We start from the raw sequence: 21,770 nt of genomic DNA on the forward strand, positions 1-21,770 counted from the left end.
TTATATTTAATGAATGGAAATACTGCCTAGGCTGGCTTTGAGATCGTTCTCCCGACTCAAGTCTCCCACCTGGCTGAGTTATAGATGTGTTCAGTGCACCTGGATTTGTTTAACTTTTGGGAGTAGGGTTAACAGTACACATCAGTGAGGCTCAGTGTGGTGTCTTGATATATGATACCGTACACAATGTCATGATACACCGAATAAATGTGGGTGGGTGAATGTATAGTTCTCACCATGAGGAAGGCAACCACAGGAATGACTCCTCATCTGGCATACCACACACATTCTCTGTGTCTTCTCAGTGGGCTCACTGCACTCCTGCTGTCAGCTAAACCACAGGGTAAAATAAGGAAGGACTTTGGGTGTAGCTCGGCAGCAGAGTGCTTGCCTAGCATGCAAGAGGCTCTAGGTTCAATACCAAAGACCTGTAAGAGGTGGATATTCCAGTGTGAACAGTGAGCACAGGACTCTCGTTTCTTACCAGTGGCTTGCCCTCCATTAATGTACAGTGATTAGTATCTAATGATTGACCATTCTAAACTTTTACAAGAATATGAATGGAAGACCACAGGACTAGATACAAGAAACAGTCACTTTATGTGATACAAGCATTGGAAGTGGTGAAAGGCCTAAGGAAGGAAGAGAGTGACACACAGTCTACATGCTACCTATCTACCTAGCCAGCTATCTGCATATCTGAGGCACATGCATCCTTTCTGACTCATCATGAACTTTAATTATCACATAGGTATGCAAACTGGGCCTGTGATACAACTCTCAGATCATTCTGTATGCATCCAAGCTTGAAAATGATTGCTTTGGTGGGTATAAAAAGTCCTCAATAAACTATCCAGTGTGCGGTGTGTGTGCACTGGGGGCATGGTATTCTGTTTAGACAGCTACACCAGAAGGAGGGGGGAAAACTTTAAATGTTTGAAGTAGTCTCTCCACCCAACAGAAGAAAAATGTACTCTGGCAGCACTGTGAAGAAAACAACAGAGAAGGTGACTCCTACACAGCAGAGCTGTTCAGGAAGAGCTGTGCCACACTGGCAGCAATCAGTCTTAATAATCCAGGCTAATATGTTTTGGAGGCAAGACAAGAACAAATTCAAGAAAAGCTCACCAGTGACAGGATAATGAACAAATGTGCTCAAAGCACTAACCACTCTTACGTGGACCTTTGATTTTCCTAACACTTTATCCTTCCATAAGAGTGCTCATCTTCTTGTTATACACTTTAAAAATTCAAATTACCCCAAACCCTCTGGCATTCAGGAGGCTATGATCAGACTGTGGGTCTGTCAATTTGAAGCTCTCAGATGTACAGTCACTGGGAAGAGCAGTAGTTCTCAACAGGAGATGATGAAGTTTGACCTCCAAGAAGATATGGCAATGTCTCACCAAACATAATATACATTAAAATTAAATGTCACTCTTCCCTAATGCTTGTCTCCAATATCCTGAATACCTTTTAAGTAGCTGATGAATTATATGGCACAGGTAATGCTTATAGAGTAAATATCTAATACAAGTTTAAAATCTCATACCATATGATCTTTCCTCAAGCCATGCCTCTTCTCTTACTGATGTTTTTATAAATATGAACATATTTGTGCCCCGTCCCTTCCTCTCCATCCTTATTACCTTACATCCCATCATCAAAGAAGACCAGTAGAAATTTATCTCCCATCATTCCAGCCAACATATTCGTACCAAGTTTACCAATGACTTCTCTGCCACATAGCAGAGGTCATTTGTCTTGATTTTTCTGCCTTTTCTTTTTTTCTTAACACAGACACTCTGTATTTAGTTATTCTCACCTAAATAACTATAGAAACTGGTTCTTGAGTACTTTAGTCTGTCTCTGAGCTCTGGAACTACAGGATTTAGAATCAGAAGGAAGACAAGGTCCTAGGAAAGAACTCTGTAGAGAAGCAGAGTGGTGGGGAAGTCTGGATAAAGTGAGGCAGTGTTCCACAAGCTAAGTCAGGAACCAGGCAGTCCCCAGCCGTTTAAACCTAGGTGATGGCTCTTCTCATCTTTCCCAGCCGTTAGAGCTGCCTGGGTACATGAATGGATGTTTCAATTTCCATTCACAGCTAGCATAGATATTCCCTTCTGGATTACTAACACTCCTTGAAGGGCCTTGTGCTTCTAGTACTATCGTCTTTCAACTCTCCCATCATATAGCAACATATAAATGTCTACATTACCAATGGGATCACATTCTTATCCTGCTTGGGGCTATTGACTCAAGGATACAAGGGAGCTACCAAAACATCCAAAATCTTACACATAGCAAACATGCAATGGTTTAGTGTCCCCCTCCAAAATGTACATGGAAGTTTAATTTCTACTGTGGCATTATTGGGCTCAGGCCGTGAAGACGTGACTAGGTCTAGTGAGTCTCACACTCGTGTGTTATTGAGCCTATTGTGTTGATTAGAGGTGTGGCTGCTAAGAATCAGTGTGACACCCTCAACTTTCTCCTGCTTAGTCCCTTGTTCTCGTCACCAAGTGGTCCTTTCCAAGATTGCCATACAGCAAGAGGGCCCTGACCTCACAGCACAGGAAGTGGATTTCCACGTTTTGATTTTAAATAGATTACCGGCTCTGTGGTATTCTGATACAGCAGCACAGATCAGGACCAAGTCCTTTCATGGCATAGCCCTGCTTACCTCAGAGGAATATTCCTGCTTGTCTCAAGGCCTCGTAAGCCATGAGAACACGTACAGAGCTCCTGTACCCCACTGCTTTTTCCTCTGATCAACTGTATCCCTCATATTACACATCAGATAACAGCCTGGCTTCCTTTAAGCTTCCTATCAGATCTCTTTTGCTCAACCGTCATGTCCTCTGTGCCATACAGGGTTCTGGGCTTATGATTCTCTTCTGTCCATCCATCTGAACTTGCTTCTCAATGCCAGTGTCTGGCCCATCCTAGATGAAATTAATTCTGCATTCAGAAACAAGAATTTCATAAGGACATCAAAGTAACTTCCAGAATCCTTTACTAGTCAATGGCAGTGGGGCTATTTCAGACATGTTTAATGTTGGCAGGGCCTCAGAACACAGCTTTGAGGAGAAGGTATGATAATCTTTAGGAAGATTAATCTGACAGTGTTAGGGTATGCTAATCTTTTGATTAATCTGACAACAGCAGAGAAGTTGATGGAAAATGAATGTGAAAAAGAACTCCGGCTCTTGACTTGGATGAGTTTAGTGGAACCAAATCTTACTACGTCTTCCTGGAGGGTGAGGAATTAAACTGGAACTACCCTGCTCTCACTATACAGTGAGAAGGAAATCATGGGAACACTTTTATATTTATTCCTCAGAAAAACACTCAGGAAAAGGAAAGTAATGGATAAAGGGCGAAAAGCTCATTACCAAGCCAGGATATGGCCCAACCCTAAGTCATGTAACATAAAACTAGGACTAAAAAGTAAAAGAGCATGCACAGGTCTCAAGTGCTGAAGCTGAGGCACAACCCCGTTGCATCTATCCCATTCCTGCAATTCACTACTGCAAGGTTTATCTTATAAGACAGACCAAATATACACAATCTTTCAACATTAAAATTAAAATTATATTAAAACTAATAAAATTAGTGAATATTAATGTCACCACAAAGGATGCTTTCCAGCCCAGGACACAATCACACTGACTTACCTGGGATAATTTTGTTGTAGTGGCTGGCAGAAGTGGGCGGCTAAACTTCTTCTGAGAGCCAATGGCTGCTGGGAAAGGCGGTGCAGAAAACACAGCTGCCACACAGTTAATTTTGTTTATCCAGCCTTGCATTTCCTCTGGACTCCTTCGAGAAGAAGAGATATGTACGTTCATTTACTGCTGTGTCTAGGTAGACTACACTTTGCCTTTTGCTCATTACTAATTCCAAATGGCACGTTAAAATAATGTATTCTTAGTGCAAAACTTCACTGGTTCACTGAAGATTACCATTCTCACCAGTGATCAGCAATCACTGTGGGAATGAAAGGCCACAGACATTATCATCACAGTACGCTGTGGTGCTCTCTGGGAGATACATAGTAAAACAGGATATACTCTTTGCCAAGTATCCACTTTTTCTTAGAAGGTAGTCTAGGCCAAAATTAATATTAAAATTAACTTCTTTAAGTCACAAATTTTATTTTAAAATTAAACTCAGGCATACACAGTGAAAAACGAAATATAAAAGAGCATGCTGGGGAGCACTGCGGGAAAGAACTGAATTGTTCACTCACACATTAACTACAGGTTTACAATATAACCCAGTAACCCTATTGTCAGGTAGGTATACAAGACACAGGAGATACTGATCACAAAGACTTATATATCAGTGTTTATGACAGCATTTTTTATAAACTATCATTATTGCATGTGTGTGTTAGAGAGAGAGAGAGAGAGAGAGAGAGAGAATGGAGATCAGTGTGGTGGTTTTTTTCCTCTGCCTTTACATGGAGAGAGGGAGGAAGAGGAGGAGGAGAAGGTAGAGGAGAAGGAGAAAGAGGTATGTGTAGGGAGAGGAAACGAAGACCAAATAAGAATGAAAGCAACAAACATACTGGGTTTGGAAAAGCAAGACCCTCCAGTCCGCAGTCTTGAGTTTAAACACGTTCGGCTTCTTCTCATAGTCAGTGGCCTTGGACGCCAGAGCGTGGTGCACACTCACCGCATTCTTCAAGTCTTCATCGGACAGAGACTTCTCTGGCTTATACTCATCCTGCACATGGACACAAAGAACACAAGCACAAGAGCGTGACCCCTGGTCAAGATCTGAATGGGAAAGGGAAGGAAAACCTTTCAGACAATCCATGGCAATACTGGGCAAAGGCAACGGGAGCACCAACTCTTGATGACTTTTTACATTTAACAGATGATCCCATTTCTGAACTATGTGTAGTGAGGCCGATCTACACTAATGACGGTAGAGTGCTGAGGAGGCTGCAGAGACATACACATCCTTGGAGCCTGCAACAGGGCCAGGGCCGACAGGCAGTATGAGTGGGTTTCAGAAACTAACGGGCCATGCAGAGCCTGGCAGTTACCTTCAATGGAATTGTACTTATGGTAGAAATACTTTATCTGAACACACTCCATGTTCCCAAGGCTATCTTTTGAGGTGGTAAATACTATCAAAACCAAAAGGAACAAATGAAATAAAGCAATTTCTTTAGCTTTTCTGATGAGGACAAAAATACCATTTTAAGATAAAGCTTGATTCTATTTTTCTAAACAGGTATAAAATACATAAGAAGGATGGTGCTATGCATATATAATTTTATTTTTTGACAATGACTACATAGTTCAGAGTTTTCAAAGGTTCTTTTGTATTGCTACCATCCAAACATGACAGCCAAAGCAAAAACTTCGCTAGTAGAATAATAATCAGAATTTAAAATAGGTTTTTCAATTATTTTTTTTTTCTAGTAGTTGCTGGCTTCACTGGAATAAATAAAGGGTAAATCCAATATTAAACACCATAGCTATCTGGTGTGTGTGATACAAGCTATGACAGTATCTGGAACTTCGGCTCCATTTCTCATAGATCACCAAAAACAAGATGATTAAAATTCTACTATAAACAGCACACAGACACACACACACACACACACACACCTTTTATCACTTTCTAACTCATAGTGAATGTATGAAAGACTGGATATTAGTGCTCCCATTACAAGCTCATTTCAGGTTTTTACAAAAGGAATTTTCCCTCACATTGTCTTGTTTTTCACCAATACCAATCAAAATGCAAACAGTTGAAATATATTAATGACCAGAATGTACTCAAAGTGAATGAGATCTAGGCCTGCTGCATGTTGATCACTCATGGTCCCTATCGGCATCAAGCTGAGAGGGAAAGGGTTTCCTCTAATCATGACAGAGATAGCGGTAGCGATGGAAGGACTCCCCACACTTACAGTAGTAAAGGACAGCTTCCAGAAGGCACTCACAAGGAACCTTGGTGTATAAAGGCTCGGGGATTACGATTTGCTGCTGACAAGTCTTGTGGCAAGGTAAGATGAACAATAGACAACGCAAAAAGAACATTTAATGTACGCTGACACATGGTGGACAGAGTGCTGCTGTCAGTGCTGTAACTGCAATCTATCTGTGCTGGGACGGATCCCTGCACTTTTGAAAAGGCTTTTTTGCAGTGACTCAGCATTCTAAAACCTATGACTCTCTTGACATGACATATTGCTGAGTAGGAGTTTAAAGCAGAGGTAGCCTGAGTATAAAATCCCCTCTAGCCTTAGGCCTATGCTGAACACACTCCTGCATGCATGGCCCTGGAGCTAGTGTAGTCTGTTTCTAGATAGGAAGCTGAGAAAGAAAAGAGAGAAATCCCAGCAGCGAGAGACATGATCAGCCCTGACCTGATCCCTGGGAGTTATGCATTCCTCCTTTCTCAAGCACGACTTCCCACCAACCCTGTACCTGCCTGCTCAGATGTTAGTCTAGAATGCACATGAGCCTCTTTTGGTTCTGGGCTCTGTAACTCAGGCTTTCCCCTCAATTATCCCGAGTTTCTTCCTTTTCTATATGTATTTTTAAGAGATAATTATTGATCTTATTTTTCATCTTTCTCCTTTCTTGGTCTTTTGTGGTGAGATCTACTGCGTGCTCTGTCTTGTTTATAACTCACTAAAGAGAGTCCAGCCTTAATCTACAATAATCTTCCTGCTTCTGCCTCCCAGCACTGAGATCAGAGATGTGTCCTATCATGCCCTGCCCATTTTCTCCTTTAATTTAGGATTTATTAAGGCTATACATTTTGTTTGAGTATGAGTTACACAGTATAACACTGCTTAGAAATAAATTGTGTCTTTCTCACATTAACCTCGAGGTAATCTATAGTTTTACTTTTGTATATGTTCTTTGACCTTAGTTATAGATGTGCCTAAAGCTTTAGTTATGTGTCACTACATATTTTTACTTGTTGGCTTATGATCAGAGAAAGTTGTCTATAGTGTCTATTTTCCGTTCAGTTATTAAAGGGATTCGCGTAGCCTAGTGCATGTTGTCTTTTGCTTAGGCTCCTTGAAAAGGTACATTATTATTAGAGAAGCGAGTTTTTATAATTAAACATATTGATTAGCCTCTTCCTGTCCTTACACGTTTTCCCATTGGCCATTTCCTTTAGAAAACACCCTGACCTTTCCCACTTACTGCAGAGGCAATGCGAGTTTCCCCCTATGCTTAATAACTTTCAATTTACAAGTTAGTCTCTACACAGCTTAGCGAATTTAGGTTTTAAGTATTAATACCCCCAAAGATTACATATTATTAATTTTTTTGTATTTTTCTATCAACTTCTGTGTTTACTCATGTAGGTAGAAATTTCAAAAGCTATCTTCCACATAAGTTTTGTGATTTTTTTTTAACTCCTCACACACATCTACAAGACTTTTAAATCATTTTATCTCACCTTTCTTGTTCTCACTAATTCCAAAATTGGCTGGAATACTTTAGTACAATTTATTTTGAAATGTTACTAAAATATATTTATTGTGAATTTTCTGTTTCAAGAAACCGTCTTTTGTCTTACATGTTACTGTTTCCTCTCCTCGTACTTTTGGATTTGGTTGTGCTCCACGGCTCTCTGCTCACTTGCTTTAGTTCTTTGTTTTGTGTTGCTAACTCTCTTCTTGTCCCTTTGATCTTTCAAGCCTTTTCTTCATGGGGGTCATATACTCTACTCAAATATCTTTCAGGGTATTTGTGACAGGCATAGATGAATATAGAATTCCTCAGTTGCAATCCTTTCTGCTCATGTTTGTTACAGTCTGCAGGTGTTATTCTTTCTTCATTTACTTTCCAATATAATAGGTCCAATGGCATTCTGATTCTGTGTGCTGTGTATAGTATATGTGCATGTGTATAAATATAATAGGCACAGGTGTGGAGGCTAGGGGTCAAGGTTGGTGTCTTTTTCAATCACCCTCTAACTTGTCTTTTGAAGGTAGAGAGATTCACTGAATTTGAGGTTCACCAGTTCATCTTGGCTAGCTAGCCAGTAAGCCCCCAAGGTCCTTCTGTCTACCATTCCCTAAGCCAATGTACTGAGGTTACAGGTACATGTAACATACTTGGCTTTGTCTGTTGTTGTTGTTGCTGCTGCTTCTGCTGTGTGTGTGTTTTCTGGGGATCTGAATTTAGGTCTCTGCTTTCCTACTGAGCACTTAATACTCTGAGCCATCTCCCCATGTAAATTTCTTTTTCTCTTATATTTTCTACTAGAAATCTCATAGACATTTGTGTTTATTCATGGCATTCAGTAAGTTTTGCTTGGTTGTACTTGTCTAAAAAATAGAAAACCTCATGGATGCTCCTTTATGTGGTCAGTAAAATGTCTGGCTAACTATCACTGCAGGTAAATGACACAACTGCACACAATGGTAATGGTTGTTCCAGAGATATAAGGTTTGCAATTTCGATGTACTCAGCACTAACTGACAACTCTTGCACACTCCATGGTAATCTCTTCATTGCATCCTGCCAAATGGACAAAAGAGCCTTAAGGAATTGTGGTTCAGAGCATGGATATCTGGAATTAGGGCTTATATGTTCAAATACCTGGCTCCCTGATAATGTCTTTGTGACTTTCGGTAAGTTAAACTCACTAATACTCGTTTCTCCTCTTACAAATTAGTGAAAATATCTCTATTAATGGAGATGATATATTAGTTTGTTCTTTAAATGACCATCTTGCCACTGGCCCCTTCCCTCTCTCATTCTTTAAGTCCCCCTTGAAGTAGTCATAGCTAGTCTTATAGTTTTAACTCATCTATATTATAGTATCTAACAAAACTGCTTGCTATAATAATAAGCAAGGCCAGTTGTTTGCTATTAGCATTCAATGACCTCAGTACTTGAAACCGCTCTATTTACTCTTGGTGTATATTCTCTCTGTTAATATTTTCATTTAGAACTAAGTGGAAAGCACACTATTCCTAGACTGCCGTAAAACTGCAGTGAGTATAAATGGCAGCATTTATCATGGATGCTGTAAGTAAAGGCTAACAGCACTTGCCCATTTCATTCTCTTTCAATCTTTTGTTTAATTTTAGTTTATTCCCAATCTATTGCAGGTATTTAATTTCCAGAGTCTTACACTCATCTCTTCAAAAAGCTGGAAACTTATTCTAACTACAGCATTTAGATGTTGGGCTTTTGGTAGTGACTGAATCAGGAGAGTAGGGTGGAGTCCTAGGAGAGGGAGAGGATAATAGAAACATGCATGTCCCTCCATGGTATTATTGTAGTTTAGAGAACCCTGGTCAGAGCCCATGCCTCTAGAAATATGAGCCAAAACTAACCTCATTCCTTTGCAAATAAGCTCACAGTAAATGATTAATATAATTCTCAAAAGCTGACTCATCAGCATTTAGACAACACTATTTATCCCAAGGCAGACGGAGGCACGCTAAGACACATTCCAGTTCATACTGGGAAGAATGCTTCACACAGTGCAGAAATGGAAGATGGGGTCTGTTTATTAGGACTAAACTGACATTAGGAGTTTTCAGTCTATCAACATCTACTTTTCCAGTTAATAGTAAAACAACGTTATCTTCATCTTAAATGCAAAATAGTAGCAATAAGATATGTTTGGGTAACTCAAATTACTCAAAAGAAGGAGGAGGAGGAGGAGGAGGAGGAGGAGGAGGAGGAGGAGGAGGAGGAGGAGGAGGAAGAGGAGAAGCAGCAGCAGCTTCAACCCCCCCCCCCCCCACCCCATGATAGTAGCGCTGGGAAGTGTGGTGATGCTCAGTTTGGCAATGAGAGTGAGAAGACATGACTTCAATCCATCCTGATAGCTTCAGTGTTTACTGCTTAAACTATAGGACAGTATTTAAATGATAGGGTTGGGAAGGAAGGAATAAGGCACAAATTATTGTAATCAAACCAATTCAAACCCAAGACTGTTTGCTGTGGAAACTAGATGTAAAACAGAGAGAATGATAAATCCAATCAAGACACTTTCTATAAGGAAAGAAAGTGCTCCATGACATGCAATTACGATCCATTTTCTCCAACGAATGAAGGTGAAAACGATGCCTGAAAACACGCTACTCTTCCAGTGTTCCCTGCAATCTGCACTGCTCTCTGTAGCATGACTCATTAGAGCACTCCGCCATACTAGCAATCAGTGATCCTGCCATTTCACAAGGCTCTTATTTACATTCACTTAAGGCAGGAAATACAGAGTTCTTTCTCTTATAATGTTTGTTAATTAAAGCTTTTATGAATTCACATCGTAATACGCATAGATCTGCAAATTATTGCATCAGGTTTGAAGATACTTTTTATTAGATATTTTCTTTATTTACATTTCAAATGTTATCCCCTTTCCTAGTTTCCCCTCTGAAAATCCCCTATCCCCTTCACCATCCCACCTACTCCCCAACCCACCCACTGGCATTCCCATATACTGGGGCATAGAACCTTCACAGGACCAAGGGCCTCTCCTCCCATTGATGACGAACTAGGCCTTCCTCTGCTACATATGCAGCTAGGGCCACAAGTTCCACCATGTGTTTTCTTTGATTGGTGGTTTAGTTCCAAGGAGCTCTGGGGGTACTGGTTGGTTCATATTGATGTTCCTCCTATGGGGCTTCAGACCCCTTCAGCTCCTTGGGTCCTGTCTCTAACTCCAGATTTGAAGATATTTTATTCTCAGGTACTATAAAGTACAATATAGAAAGGGGCAAAACTCATCAACATCAACGAAAAACATGCTCAGATTCTCTTTTTGTCAAAGCGTTATTTACTTAATGCCTTATTAAATAGTTACAATTGATATATGTAATTTAAAATGTCTAGCAAGTGGAATACTCTTGATGACCACTGAGAACAATGAGAAAAGACTGCAAACACTCCCCTGCTTAATGTCATGAGGTTGTAAATAGAAATATTAGTAACTAAGACAGATAAGACTACAACATGACTGTTAACTGCTCTCACTTGCTCAGACCACTTGACACATAACCATCTCTGTCACCTTTATGTCACAGTTAGAGAGAAAGGCTTTATTTTAAAAATCACAAAAATACCAATGCACAAAATGCCCTAAGTTGTCCAATAATGCTTGCTTCATGAATGGCAATAAATATTTCCTACAATCTGATAGCTATCATTTAAAAACTCTAGTATTTCCAGTTATTTTTCTAAAGTCACCCAGTTTCATCTGTTTTTACTTCTAACACAGCACAGAAAAATATGACTATAAACAAATCTGCAGAAGGAACAGCAGCAAGGCCAATGAAGCCCGTCTTTATCACTAAACTAAGCATATATGTGAAAGTCACAAGTTTACAGCTGAAGGGAGGCTTGGGTCTCATTTGACCTAATTTTATCATACATGACAATGTTACAGTAGAAAAAGCCCTAGATTTCTGTAGAAAGGAGACGAGAGAACAGCCGAGCAAAGCAAAAAGATGCAGTTTCCTGTGCATTTGTTTAATTGGGTGCATACAGTGTCTATCTTCTATATGACAAGACTGTGGTGATCCTGGCCTCAGACAGATTTCATCTTTGTTGCCACTGACAACCCCTTAGTCCACTGCCAGGAGCCCCAACCCTCACAGTGGGACTTGGAGTACTCTCTAAGAGTAAGGCCTTGGGTTTCAGTGAGGCCCAGGAATTTTTCCAGGATCAATTTGACAAGCGAGTCAGGTTTAATGAGTATGAAGTTACTTGAAAAGAGAGTGAGACCAACTGTCTTTGAGAAAAGATTATGGATTCATTGACCATTATCTAAAAAACTAAAACAAAAATAAAAATAAAAACAAACTAAGAAGTCTTAAGAATAATTTAAGGGAAACTAAAATTCCTCATAATTTTATTTTTCAATAAGTACAGCATCAGGATGGTGGAGGAACATTTCCCCTTTCTACTCAGTACTTGACTTAACTAAAAAGCTGCTAAAGGCATGTTTTGGGCAGAGAGGGGGTGGAGAGGGAGAGAGAAGGAGATGGAGGGGGAGAAGGAGGAGAGGGGGAATGAATAAAGAGGAAGAGGGAAAAGGGGAGAGAGAGAGGGAGAGAAAGAGAGAGAGAGAGAAAGAGAGAGAGGGGGGAAGAAGGAGGAGGAAGAGGAGGAGGAAGAAGAGGAAGAGGGAGAGGAGGAGGGGGAGGAGGAGGGGGAGGGGAGGGAAGGGAAGGCAGGGGGTGGGGAGGGGAGGTAATCAGATAGAGACTGAGAGCTCTAGAGCCAGCAATCACACTGGAGCACTTCAGGGTAGAAAAGCCTGCTTCTGTCAAGCTTGACAGTTTGTATTTGATCCCCTTGACTCACACATAACAGAAGGAGATGACTGAACTAGACTCCTGCTTCTGACCTGCACATGTGTACCATAGTGTAATAAATTAAAGTGTGCATGTGTTTCCAAGGCACACTTGTTACTACACTGTTGTTAGGATTGACCATCACACACAGTACTTCCATTGAGTCCAAGTCATGTGAAGGCAAGCCTATAGGAAACTCATGCATTTCCCTCAGTATCTTTTACATGATCAGAAAAGGTGTAGTCTACTGAAAGTTAGGATGGGATAGAGGAAATGAGGTAAGAGAAAGAAAGTGGAGACAAAGGAAGGAAAAGAAGAGAAAGGAAGTAGGGGGTGGAAGACTAGGTGGAGAGGAAGCAGAAAGAAGTAAAACCAGCACACAGAAGGAACAAGGAGCCCGGATGGCCTGGACCCACCAACTACTTGCCTGGGGGCAGGGAGAGATCACAAGCCATTGCAGAAAACAAACTCGCTTTCTGTTAGCTGAGTATCAGACAGACACTGGGTTTTCAGAAGACTCTTCTAGAGCACAGTCTAAATGTTTAAAAGCCCAAGGACCAGGTATGCTTCCAACTGTAGTTTCTTAAGAATTTATAGGGTTAAAAACAGCGATTATGTTGTGTATCACTCACAAAGTGGACACATTTATCTACTGGACTGGGTCATTAATCTAAATTAGGATGCATGAAATCTTGGGTGAGATCACACACAGTTCTCCTCTGGGATTGAATACCAGGCTTCAAAGCCCACTTCCCTGCTTCCTTTAAAAGTATCAAACACTGTAGACCGAAAGTGAGTCAGTGTGGGTATGTAACCTTTTTGAAGCATGAAAAGTCATAAAGACAGTGCTTTCACAAAAGGAAATCAAATGTCTTGAGTGCACAGGATTAGTAAAAGAACCAGAGGAGGTCTGGCCAGGCACAGACTGCCTGGGCACTGTGGAGTTTAGTACATGAGCTCTGGGAACCATCTTTGTCTTCTTCCTGCCTTAGCCAGGATCACTCCTGATTTTTAACTATACTTTAAACACAAACCAACCCAAACAAAAGCAAAACAGAACAAAACAAACCCTCCCTTCTCAAATGGACTTTTATAAAACTCTAGACATAGCTCAACACAACTCTCTTCCAGTAACACAGACATGAAAAGATTTAGCATGAAGCACACGGAATTCCCAGTGTGACAATGTTGCTACACTGGTTCTCATACTCCAAAATGGTTTTTAAGTGTGTAAATATTGTACCAGCCCCAATTCTGGTGGTGTATTGTATCAGGGTCTACCCTGGAGGATTCCAGAAATTGTAATCTCTTACCAACCCAAACACATCCTTTATCTGTGTTTTTTTTCTTCCCCAGATTCTAACCTATACACTATGTATGTATGTATGTATGTATGTATGTGTATATATATATATACATTATTGTATTGATGGAGATTAGGCCAGGGCAAATACTACCACAGTGAGATATAACCATAGTTCTTATATTATTTATCAGGTTTCCCAGCGATTTTTTTCATAAGATGATTTGCTAAGACTTCACCAACCACTTATCGCCTAAGATCAGTCTTGTCATCTCCACTGTCAGTCCAAGTTCTGTGAGAAGTCGACAGTATGTTCATTTCCTGCCTAGCCTTGAATATGGCATTCTGTCAATGATTCTGACATCACTATTTGGGTAGCCTGTAGGTTAAGATTTTGCATTAAAGCCCAAGGTCACTGGGAGGAGGGCAGAGAGAAGAGAGGTAATGGTGGAGACAAGACTGTGTACAGGGTAGACAAACTCAACAAGACCTCTGTCAGGAGAAAATGACAGATGGAATTCATTTCCCTCTAGAGAGAAATCAGTGACAGGAAAGACTCAGAGATTAACTAGAAATGAGATAAAGACTGGGAACTGCTACTTGCAAAACTGGAGAGATGGCTCAATGGTTAAGAGCACTGACTACACTTCCAGGGGTCCAGCGTTCAATTCCCAGCAACCACATGGTGGCTCACAACTATCTGTAATGGGGATCCGATGCCCTCTTTTGGTGTGTCTGAAGACAGTGACAGTGTACCCACATCCATGAAATAAATAAATTAATTAAAAACAAAAAAAGTCATAGGCAGGAGACACCAGAAGAGAGCATAGGAAGTTGTCAATAAGCTCTCTATCTGTGTCCTCAACTCTTTTCTAACCTGGTTTCCACTACCCATCACTCCATCAAAGCTTCTATACATAACTTTCTGGTTGTTGAATACATGTGACATGGTCTAATTCCTGCTTTACAAGGTGGAAATCTTCCTGACATCTCTCATGTCTGCAATATCTCTTTCTCTTAGCTTTTTTAGTTCTTTGGCAACTTCATTTCAGCTCTGTAAGGATGTTTTGCCATTTTTCCTCCAGTAAATATGGTGTCTGTATACCCTTGTTCTATCCCTTATCTTCTCAATCTATATTCCTATGCTTTGAATTAACAATAATTTGTTGTTGACTCTGTAAACTACTTCTAGGCATTTTCTTTGGTTTCAGATCTGAATATGCATACTAGACATAGCCTCTTCCTATTCCATAGAATTTGGAATTCAATACCTTAGTTAGAATTCACCCACTAGATCCTTCCCTGTTAACATAGTCTTGTTCAATCTAGTTTGCATGCATGCATCAGTGAATCTGCTTCTAGGTCACTTTTCACCCTGCACAAAGGCTGATGCTTCTAAACTATAAGAACTGTCTCCGTTCATTTCAAACAAACTGTCTCCGTTCATTTCAAACACTGGCTCCACATTCACTCAGTCTCAACTCTTCAATCTAGCTTTTTAGGCCTTTTCAAGCTGCCCTGAATACTTTTTTATATTTCACTGATCTTGAAGCTACCCAAATGTGCTATGGCGTTACACCTACACACCCACATAAGACTGTCCTCGTTGTAGCCCTATATGACTTTTATTTTTTCATATGTCATTTTAGTATAGGCGTAGATATCACTTTCATTGAAATCTCTTCATGATCTTCCCTTCTTTTCTTAGTGTTTATTCACACACACTTCTGCATGATTTAAGAGCCCACTTCCTTCTTCAGAGCCTTGATGGAATCCAATTACTCTTACTGTTCTTAAACTTTTCAGACAAAATACTGAACTCTCCAACACTGTGTTACAACTGCATCTGTCATTTATAACATTTAAAAAAATCCAGCAGAGTCTTAATCTTAAAGATGAGCAAACCTTATCATCTTACTTCCTAATTAACGTTATTGTCTTCTGTATTGGATTGGTAGCTTGTTAGCTAAAGTTCAAGTTAACGAATACTTATACTTAAATGTAAATCTGCAAATACAATAGGTTAGGTTTAACATTTTAAAAAAGGCTATCATTGGTGTGTCAGGAGGCATGTGTGCCATGTGACTGTGTGTTGTCAGAGGACAGGTTTATTTATTTATTTTAATTGTATGGTTGACATCTTTTTATTTATTTATAAATGCATTGGTGTCTTATCTGCATGTCTGTCTGCTTGAGGGCATCAGTCCTTGGAGCTGCAGTTGTGAACTCCTAAGTGCTAAGCTATCTCTCCAGCCCCCAGTGACAAGTTTGTGAAGTCACTTCTCTTCTTCCACCTTTATGTAAGTTCCATTGATCAAACTTAGGTTGCTGTTCCGAGGGAGATTTTCCTAGGGGCCCTACTGTAGACTAACAAATTTCTCATAATAATGTCTAAGAAAGTGCTGTATCATGTGAGCATGTGAAGGAGACAGTGGCATAGAGGGTTATAAGCACACAGGACAGTTGACACACCTGACAGATGTGAGATATTAAGTCAACTTTTGATGTTCTCGTTGGTAAATGTACTTGATTGCAACAAAGGAAGGCTGGAAGCTGGCTGAATGAAGACCAAGAACTGGGAGTTTTTCCCCCATTATGTTAACACAGAATAGGGCTTAGTTTTTCTGATGATTTACAGCTTTTGTTTGTTTGGGTTTTTTTTGGAGGAGGAAAGTTTTACTATTCAATCTTAATGAAAGCTCAAATTTTATTTTCTTACATGAATAAAAATCATTAGAGGCTATTTCATAGTTGAAAAATCTTGATGAAAGGCTTGGAGTAATTGCAGAGCAGTTGGCAACATTGTTCTTCCAAGGGCAGAGGGGTTCTGTGCATGGCACTTCTGGGGCTGCAGTCAATGAAGCATTAGTGGCTGGCTAACATGTCTCTTTAGGAGACCCATTTCACTCATAGAATCTAGTAAGCAGAATCCTTGTTTCCTTTTGTGTCTGGCAACATTGTCCAGTATACTGGCAGCCATCTTTGGCTAGGATACAGTGATGGAATGGTTCCTGACCATACTGGGGTGGCCTCTTAGAAGGGAAAACAAAAGTCACTGATGCCAAGGAATTTGTATGGAGAATAATAGTGTCAGTCAAGAGAATAGATGCAGAATCTAAGCGGACTAGTGACCTTCAGGACAAATGCTAGACCCTAAGGTCTTTGTATCACCACACCATAGGCCCATCCACACCAGTGAGTTGATTTGGTACTGATATGAATTAAACTGAATTTGGTCTAGGGAAATGGTGGCCTTTTTCTTATGACTTCACCCAAACAGAGGATTTCTTTGTCTTCTGATGGATAATAAACTGAACATAATAAATTCATTGTATGCTGAAATTATGAGTCACAGGAACACTTAAATTCATTTAACATATATCAAATCCTACAGTTTAGCACTCAGTACACAGTGTACTCAAGCACCAATTTTTCCTCTTTTTGATGACTAAAGTAGGGAAGAGAGAGCCTTTCAAGTTACAGTCCTGTAACATAGTCAGTGCGTAGCTAACAGGATTCAGTGATACTTTTTCTCAGCTGTACCTGAGGTACAGGGTGTGTGTGTGTGTGTGTGTGTGTGTGTGTGTGTGTGTGTGTGTGTATGTGTGACTTCTAGGATATAATGCCATTCCAAGAACAGGAGGGAGAAACAATGTAGTACTTGTTGTACCCAATGAGGTCCTATGGGAAGAGCTGCCCACCTAAATCATTTGAGGACCTGCGTCCTGCCTGCTGGTGGGAGTGCCAGTCTCTGGGAAGGAAGCAGCTTCTTGTATACATGGACAGACTAGGACAGTGTGATGACGCCATCTCTTTAGGCTTCACAACACACATTATTTGAAACACAATTTTCATTATCAGTCTATGGCTTGCTATGGCCTACTCATCCCATAGTATGAACACGAAAGCATCATTGGCCAGTATTGAAAATGAGACATTCTCTGAAATTATTACTTTTTGGCTAAAATGCTTTGTGCTGTATAGTCTGCTATGTGCTTGTTCATTGGAGATTTACTCCTGTCTGTTTGTCTATAGATATATAGATACCTATTTTTTAAAACATGCTTTAGGTGGCCCTCTTCAGTAAAAATATTTTCAACGTTATTGTTTTGTTCTACTGTTTTGGTGAATGCCCAATTTAGCTTCTTTCCCCTATTTTCTGATCTTTACGTAGGCAGACAGAAGGCAGTATGTCTTAGTCACCTTTGAAAAGTCTGGAATTTTTCATAATGTCTGACATGTGGTTAGCTTTCAACAGTTCTGAGAGGATGTAAAACAAAAAGTGTACGCAATCCAAAATAACATTGCCACTACACAGTTTACCTTTTGTCTAGCATCTGCTACTGTGTTCTGGTAGACTAGGCATCAGGGAGGATTAGAGATTATCAGCAATGAACATTCCTTGCCTTCTGTAGAACATATTAGCAGTAAAGAACCTCAATTCCAAGGCTGTCTATTTACTGCAGCTGATGTGGGCAGCTCAGTAACCTAAAGACCCTTCTAAAGTAAAAGCAAGCGGGTATGTCCATAAACAATCCAGATCTGCCAATGAGTTCCTGATGACTGATGCTCTAGTCTCTAGGATTTACATGAGGTTACTGTGAATGGGTATTGTTCATTCCAGTTCAGATTTCAAGCATTCATGTTTTAGACTTTTTAATTTTTAAAAGAATGTTAACAATAATTGAAGGAAAGCAGAACTTGGTTATAAAAGATGGCTGCCCTTCCCTGCGTCTCTCTGCTTTCCTTCAAATCCAAGGCCTCCTGGTTCACTAACTGCTTTTACATGCATATGCACATACATATGCATGCCTAAATATAGCCCATTTGATCTGTGTAATGTTACACATATGCACTCTTCAGGGCTGACTGTTTGGCATCGGACAATCTATACGTGTTCTATGAAAAAAACAATAAAATTATAATCTCAAATAAAAAAATAAACTTCATTTAAAAAATGGTTGCCTCTTTCTAAAGTGCTTCTTCTTATTTAAAAAGATGCTACACTTTTTAGTTATCCGAGCATTCTTACTGATTTACACATACCTTACACTCAACACACTTACCCATGGATACATAAACACACACACATGCACACCCAACCATACAAATATGTGAAATGTGTATGTGTACATGCACAAGCGCACTCACACACACACACACACACACACACACACACACACACACACACATTTGTTGCCAGTCTTCTCTCTTTATGGAAGAGATTGTATACAACTTTTTCCAAATGCAATCTGCTGCATTCCATAAGTCAGGAGAAGTAACTCTTTTGGAGCAAACTAGTGCTGAAGCAGCAACAAATACAAAACTGTTCCCTCCATAACACCCAGCCTCTTCTCCTCTCTTTCTAGATGACTTGGACTGACACTAATACAATTCTAAGGGAGAAGACAGAGTGGGAAAAAATGGTGATTTGGAAACAGCTTTTGTTTTTTGGCATCACTCTACAAAATACTGAGTGCAGGAGAACTCCCATGCCTAGATTTACGAGGAGATGGAGGGGGTGGATATCCTGTGGTTAGGTATTCAAAGTAGGGCTTTAGTCAAAGATGGCGATGTTAGAGAAAACAAAAAAGTGAGGCAAGAGATGGGACTTATACAAGAGAAACAGCTGTGCTATGTGGAATTTAATTTCAAAACCTTGCTCCCTACAGAGACAAAGCCATCTGAAAGGACCAGTATGAGCTCAGCCTGCACACATGCTAATTTGGGAAGGCCACAAAAAAGAACATATAAATCAAAAGCTGTAACAACTCCATAGGAAAATAAAGGACAATACAAGATAGTTGGCCAATTAAGAGCATGGTTAATCTGAATATCAACCACTGTCTCCATGTATCTGGTGAGAGACAATGGGCTGTTAGATTCATAGAATAATTCCTTTAACCATATAGGTGGTATTATTGTAGAAAGTAAAGTGTAGCAATGAATCAAATAATTTTTGAATATTTATATCACCCTTCTAAAGTGTTTCTCTTGGCTCCCTATAAGCAGGATGGAACTGGCATGCTTTGGATGCCTGCGGATTGCTTAGAACAAAAGAAAGTGGTGGGTGGTTTGCTGTAGCCAGCACAGCTTGAAACAATCTGGAGATAGGCACTCAACTTTAAAGTTTCTCTCTAGGGAGGGAAAAGAAAGCAGAGCATGTGGCCAGCATTCTAGATTTACCAAGGACAACATGGGAGACTCAACCTTTGCCTTAGAGCACTAACAACTTTAGCAGAATTGTTAGCTTGGGAGCCTGGGGGTTGCAGAGAACAAAGAAGAAAAGCAAGAGGTTGGTGCATAAAACATCTTTGTGCAGGGGGAGCTCAAGATCTCTCCCTTGGGAGAGACAGGGAGGCAGCAAGTATCCATCCAGTGACCTGACTCCTTTTAGAACCTTAGAGAGGAAATGCTACCTGATTGGTGACTTGGTATTTATGAAATAATTGTTTAGAATAAGGAAAAGCTGGGTGGCTTGCAACTGTGGAGCCATATAACCCGGAGCAATGAAGACAGATATTAGAGGGTATAAAGACAATGAGTTTCTGTAAAAGAAACTAACAATCCTCTATAATTGAAAATTCCATGCACAGGTACAAAGAAACAACATGTTCTTAAAGAGAATCTCTAAACAGGCCTTGAGTGGAGAGTCTTTTCTGTATCAAGCTCTTCCTAAGCTATCAAAGGTAGTTGTTTTTCAGTTGGAAAAATTTTTAAAGGAGCCCAGAAGAGATATAAAGAAATAAAGAATTTGGTTTAAGGAAGAAAAATATATTTACTATAAGGAAATAAGCTATAAGGAAAGGAAGGTAATTAACTGCATTGGATAAAACATAAAATAATCATGACAAAGAGGTTCAATATGCTCAATAAAATGATACATAATAAAATGATTACAGGACCAAAGAAACACAAATATCTAAAGATAGAAGAGGAAATTTTAAGCTGAAGAATACAATACCTGAGATGAAATTTTAACTGAGAGATTCAACAATGGAGACAGCAACATACGCATTATGGAAGTAAAAAAAGAAAAAAAAGACAAAAGGGGTAGGGAGATTCTTTACAGATATGACAGAAACACCTCTCAAATACAGAAAGGAAGTGGACAAATACAGCTCAATAGGATGGATGTAAACAGATCACAATGTTATGAGAAATCAGAGTATAGGAGAGAAAAATGACTTGTCACATACCACAAAATGCTTGCAAGGCTTTCAGCAGACTTTTCAGCAGTAAAACTTCAGAAAGGGCTGTGAGAGTTTATATCCTGAGAGTATAAGAAACATTGCTATGCAAGAATAGTGTTTGGCAAAAGTGTCCTGTAAAGGTGAAGGGTATTTCCACAGCATGCTACTCTTACAGCAAGGATTAACGGATTGTGCTACTCAATCAAAAGAAAGGGAAATGGCTAAATGGACTTCACAAACAAAAGAAAGATGCTATCATTAAAAGAACCATCCTTTAGGTTACAGAAAAGGAAATCCATACAGAAAATAGCCAGCAAAGAAGAGACATAGTCTAAGTGCACCAGACAAAATAAACTTCAAATAAAAATGGCCAAGAGAGACTGCATCCATGATAATAATGATGATAATAAAGTCAATCCATGAGGAATAGAAATCAACCCCCCCTCTCTCTGTCCCTTTCCGTCCCCTCAACAATTAGCTCTTGTAAAATGACCTGTCAAACACTGACAGACATGAGGAAATACTGGATTTCCACGTTCCACTTCAGTGACAGATAGAAAAACTGGCAGGCATTACGCTGAAAGGCAATAAATGACTGAAAGAATGCTACCGGGGAAATATTTAGACATATCCAGAGCAGTGGACACTATGTTCTTCTGAGGTATGCATGTACCATTCTCTCCACCCCAGGTCACATGTTACCTTTCAAGCTTCAGATTAAAGACAGCTGAAATGACGTCAGTCACATCTTACAACTAATGTTGTGAAAAGGGCGGAAGAAAATGTGCAGAAATTAGACATACTCTGCCTTACTCTTTGAGCCAATGTGTTCTGGAAATCAAAAGAAAACATGGAAATTATCTAGAGACAAACTTATGAAATCAAAGCTTAGGGGGTGCATGAAAAGCAGCACCAGTAAGAGTTCCTGGCAATGAGCATCTGCAGTGAAGAGAAAAGCAACATTAAATTT

The 21,770-nt window shown here is 39.9% G+C and overlaps 1 protein-coding gene across 15 annotated transcripts in view; it reads right to left on the bottom strand.

Annotated features, from left to right (window-relative positions):
• The window catches only part of Psd3 (pleckstrin and Sec7 domain containing 3), a 522,982-nt gene that overhangs the window by 27,141 nt on the left and 474,071 nt on the right, over positions 1-21,770 (bottom strand). For 13 of the 15 annotated variants that reach the window (NM_177698.4, NM_030263.5, NM_027626.1 and 10 more), the window contains 2 exons: positions 4,574-4,731; positions 3,678-3,822 (listed from right to left, as the gene is read on the bottom strand). In NM_177698.4, coding sequence (NP_808366.2) covers positions 3,678-3,822; positions 4,574-4,731 — 303 coding nt within the window. Of the gene's footprint in view, positions 1-3,677; positions 3,823-4,573; positions 4,732-21,770 lie in introns of those variants that run through there. The other 2 variants (XR_003947255.1, XR_003947256.1) reach the window with 1 other exon arrangement.

The sequence above is a fragment of the Mus musculus genome, chromosome 8, assembly GCF_000001635.26.
Source record: "Mus musculus strain C57BL/6J chromosome 8, GRCm38.p6 C57BL/6J".
Taxonomy (NCBI): Eukaryota; Metazoa; Chordata; class Mammalia; order Rodentia; family Muridae; genus Mus; species Mus musculus.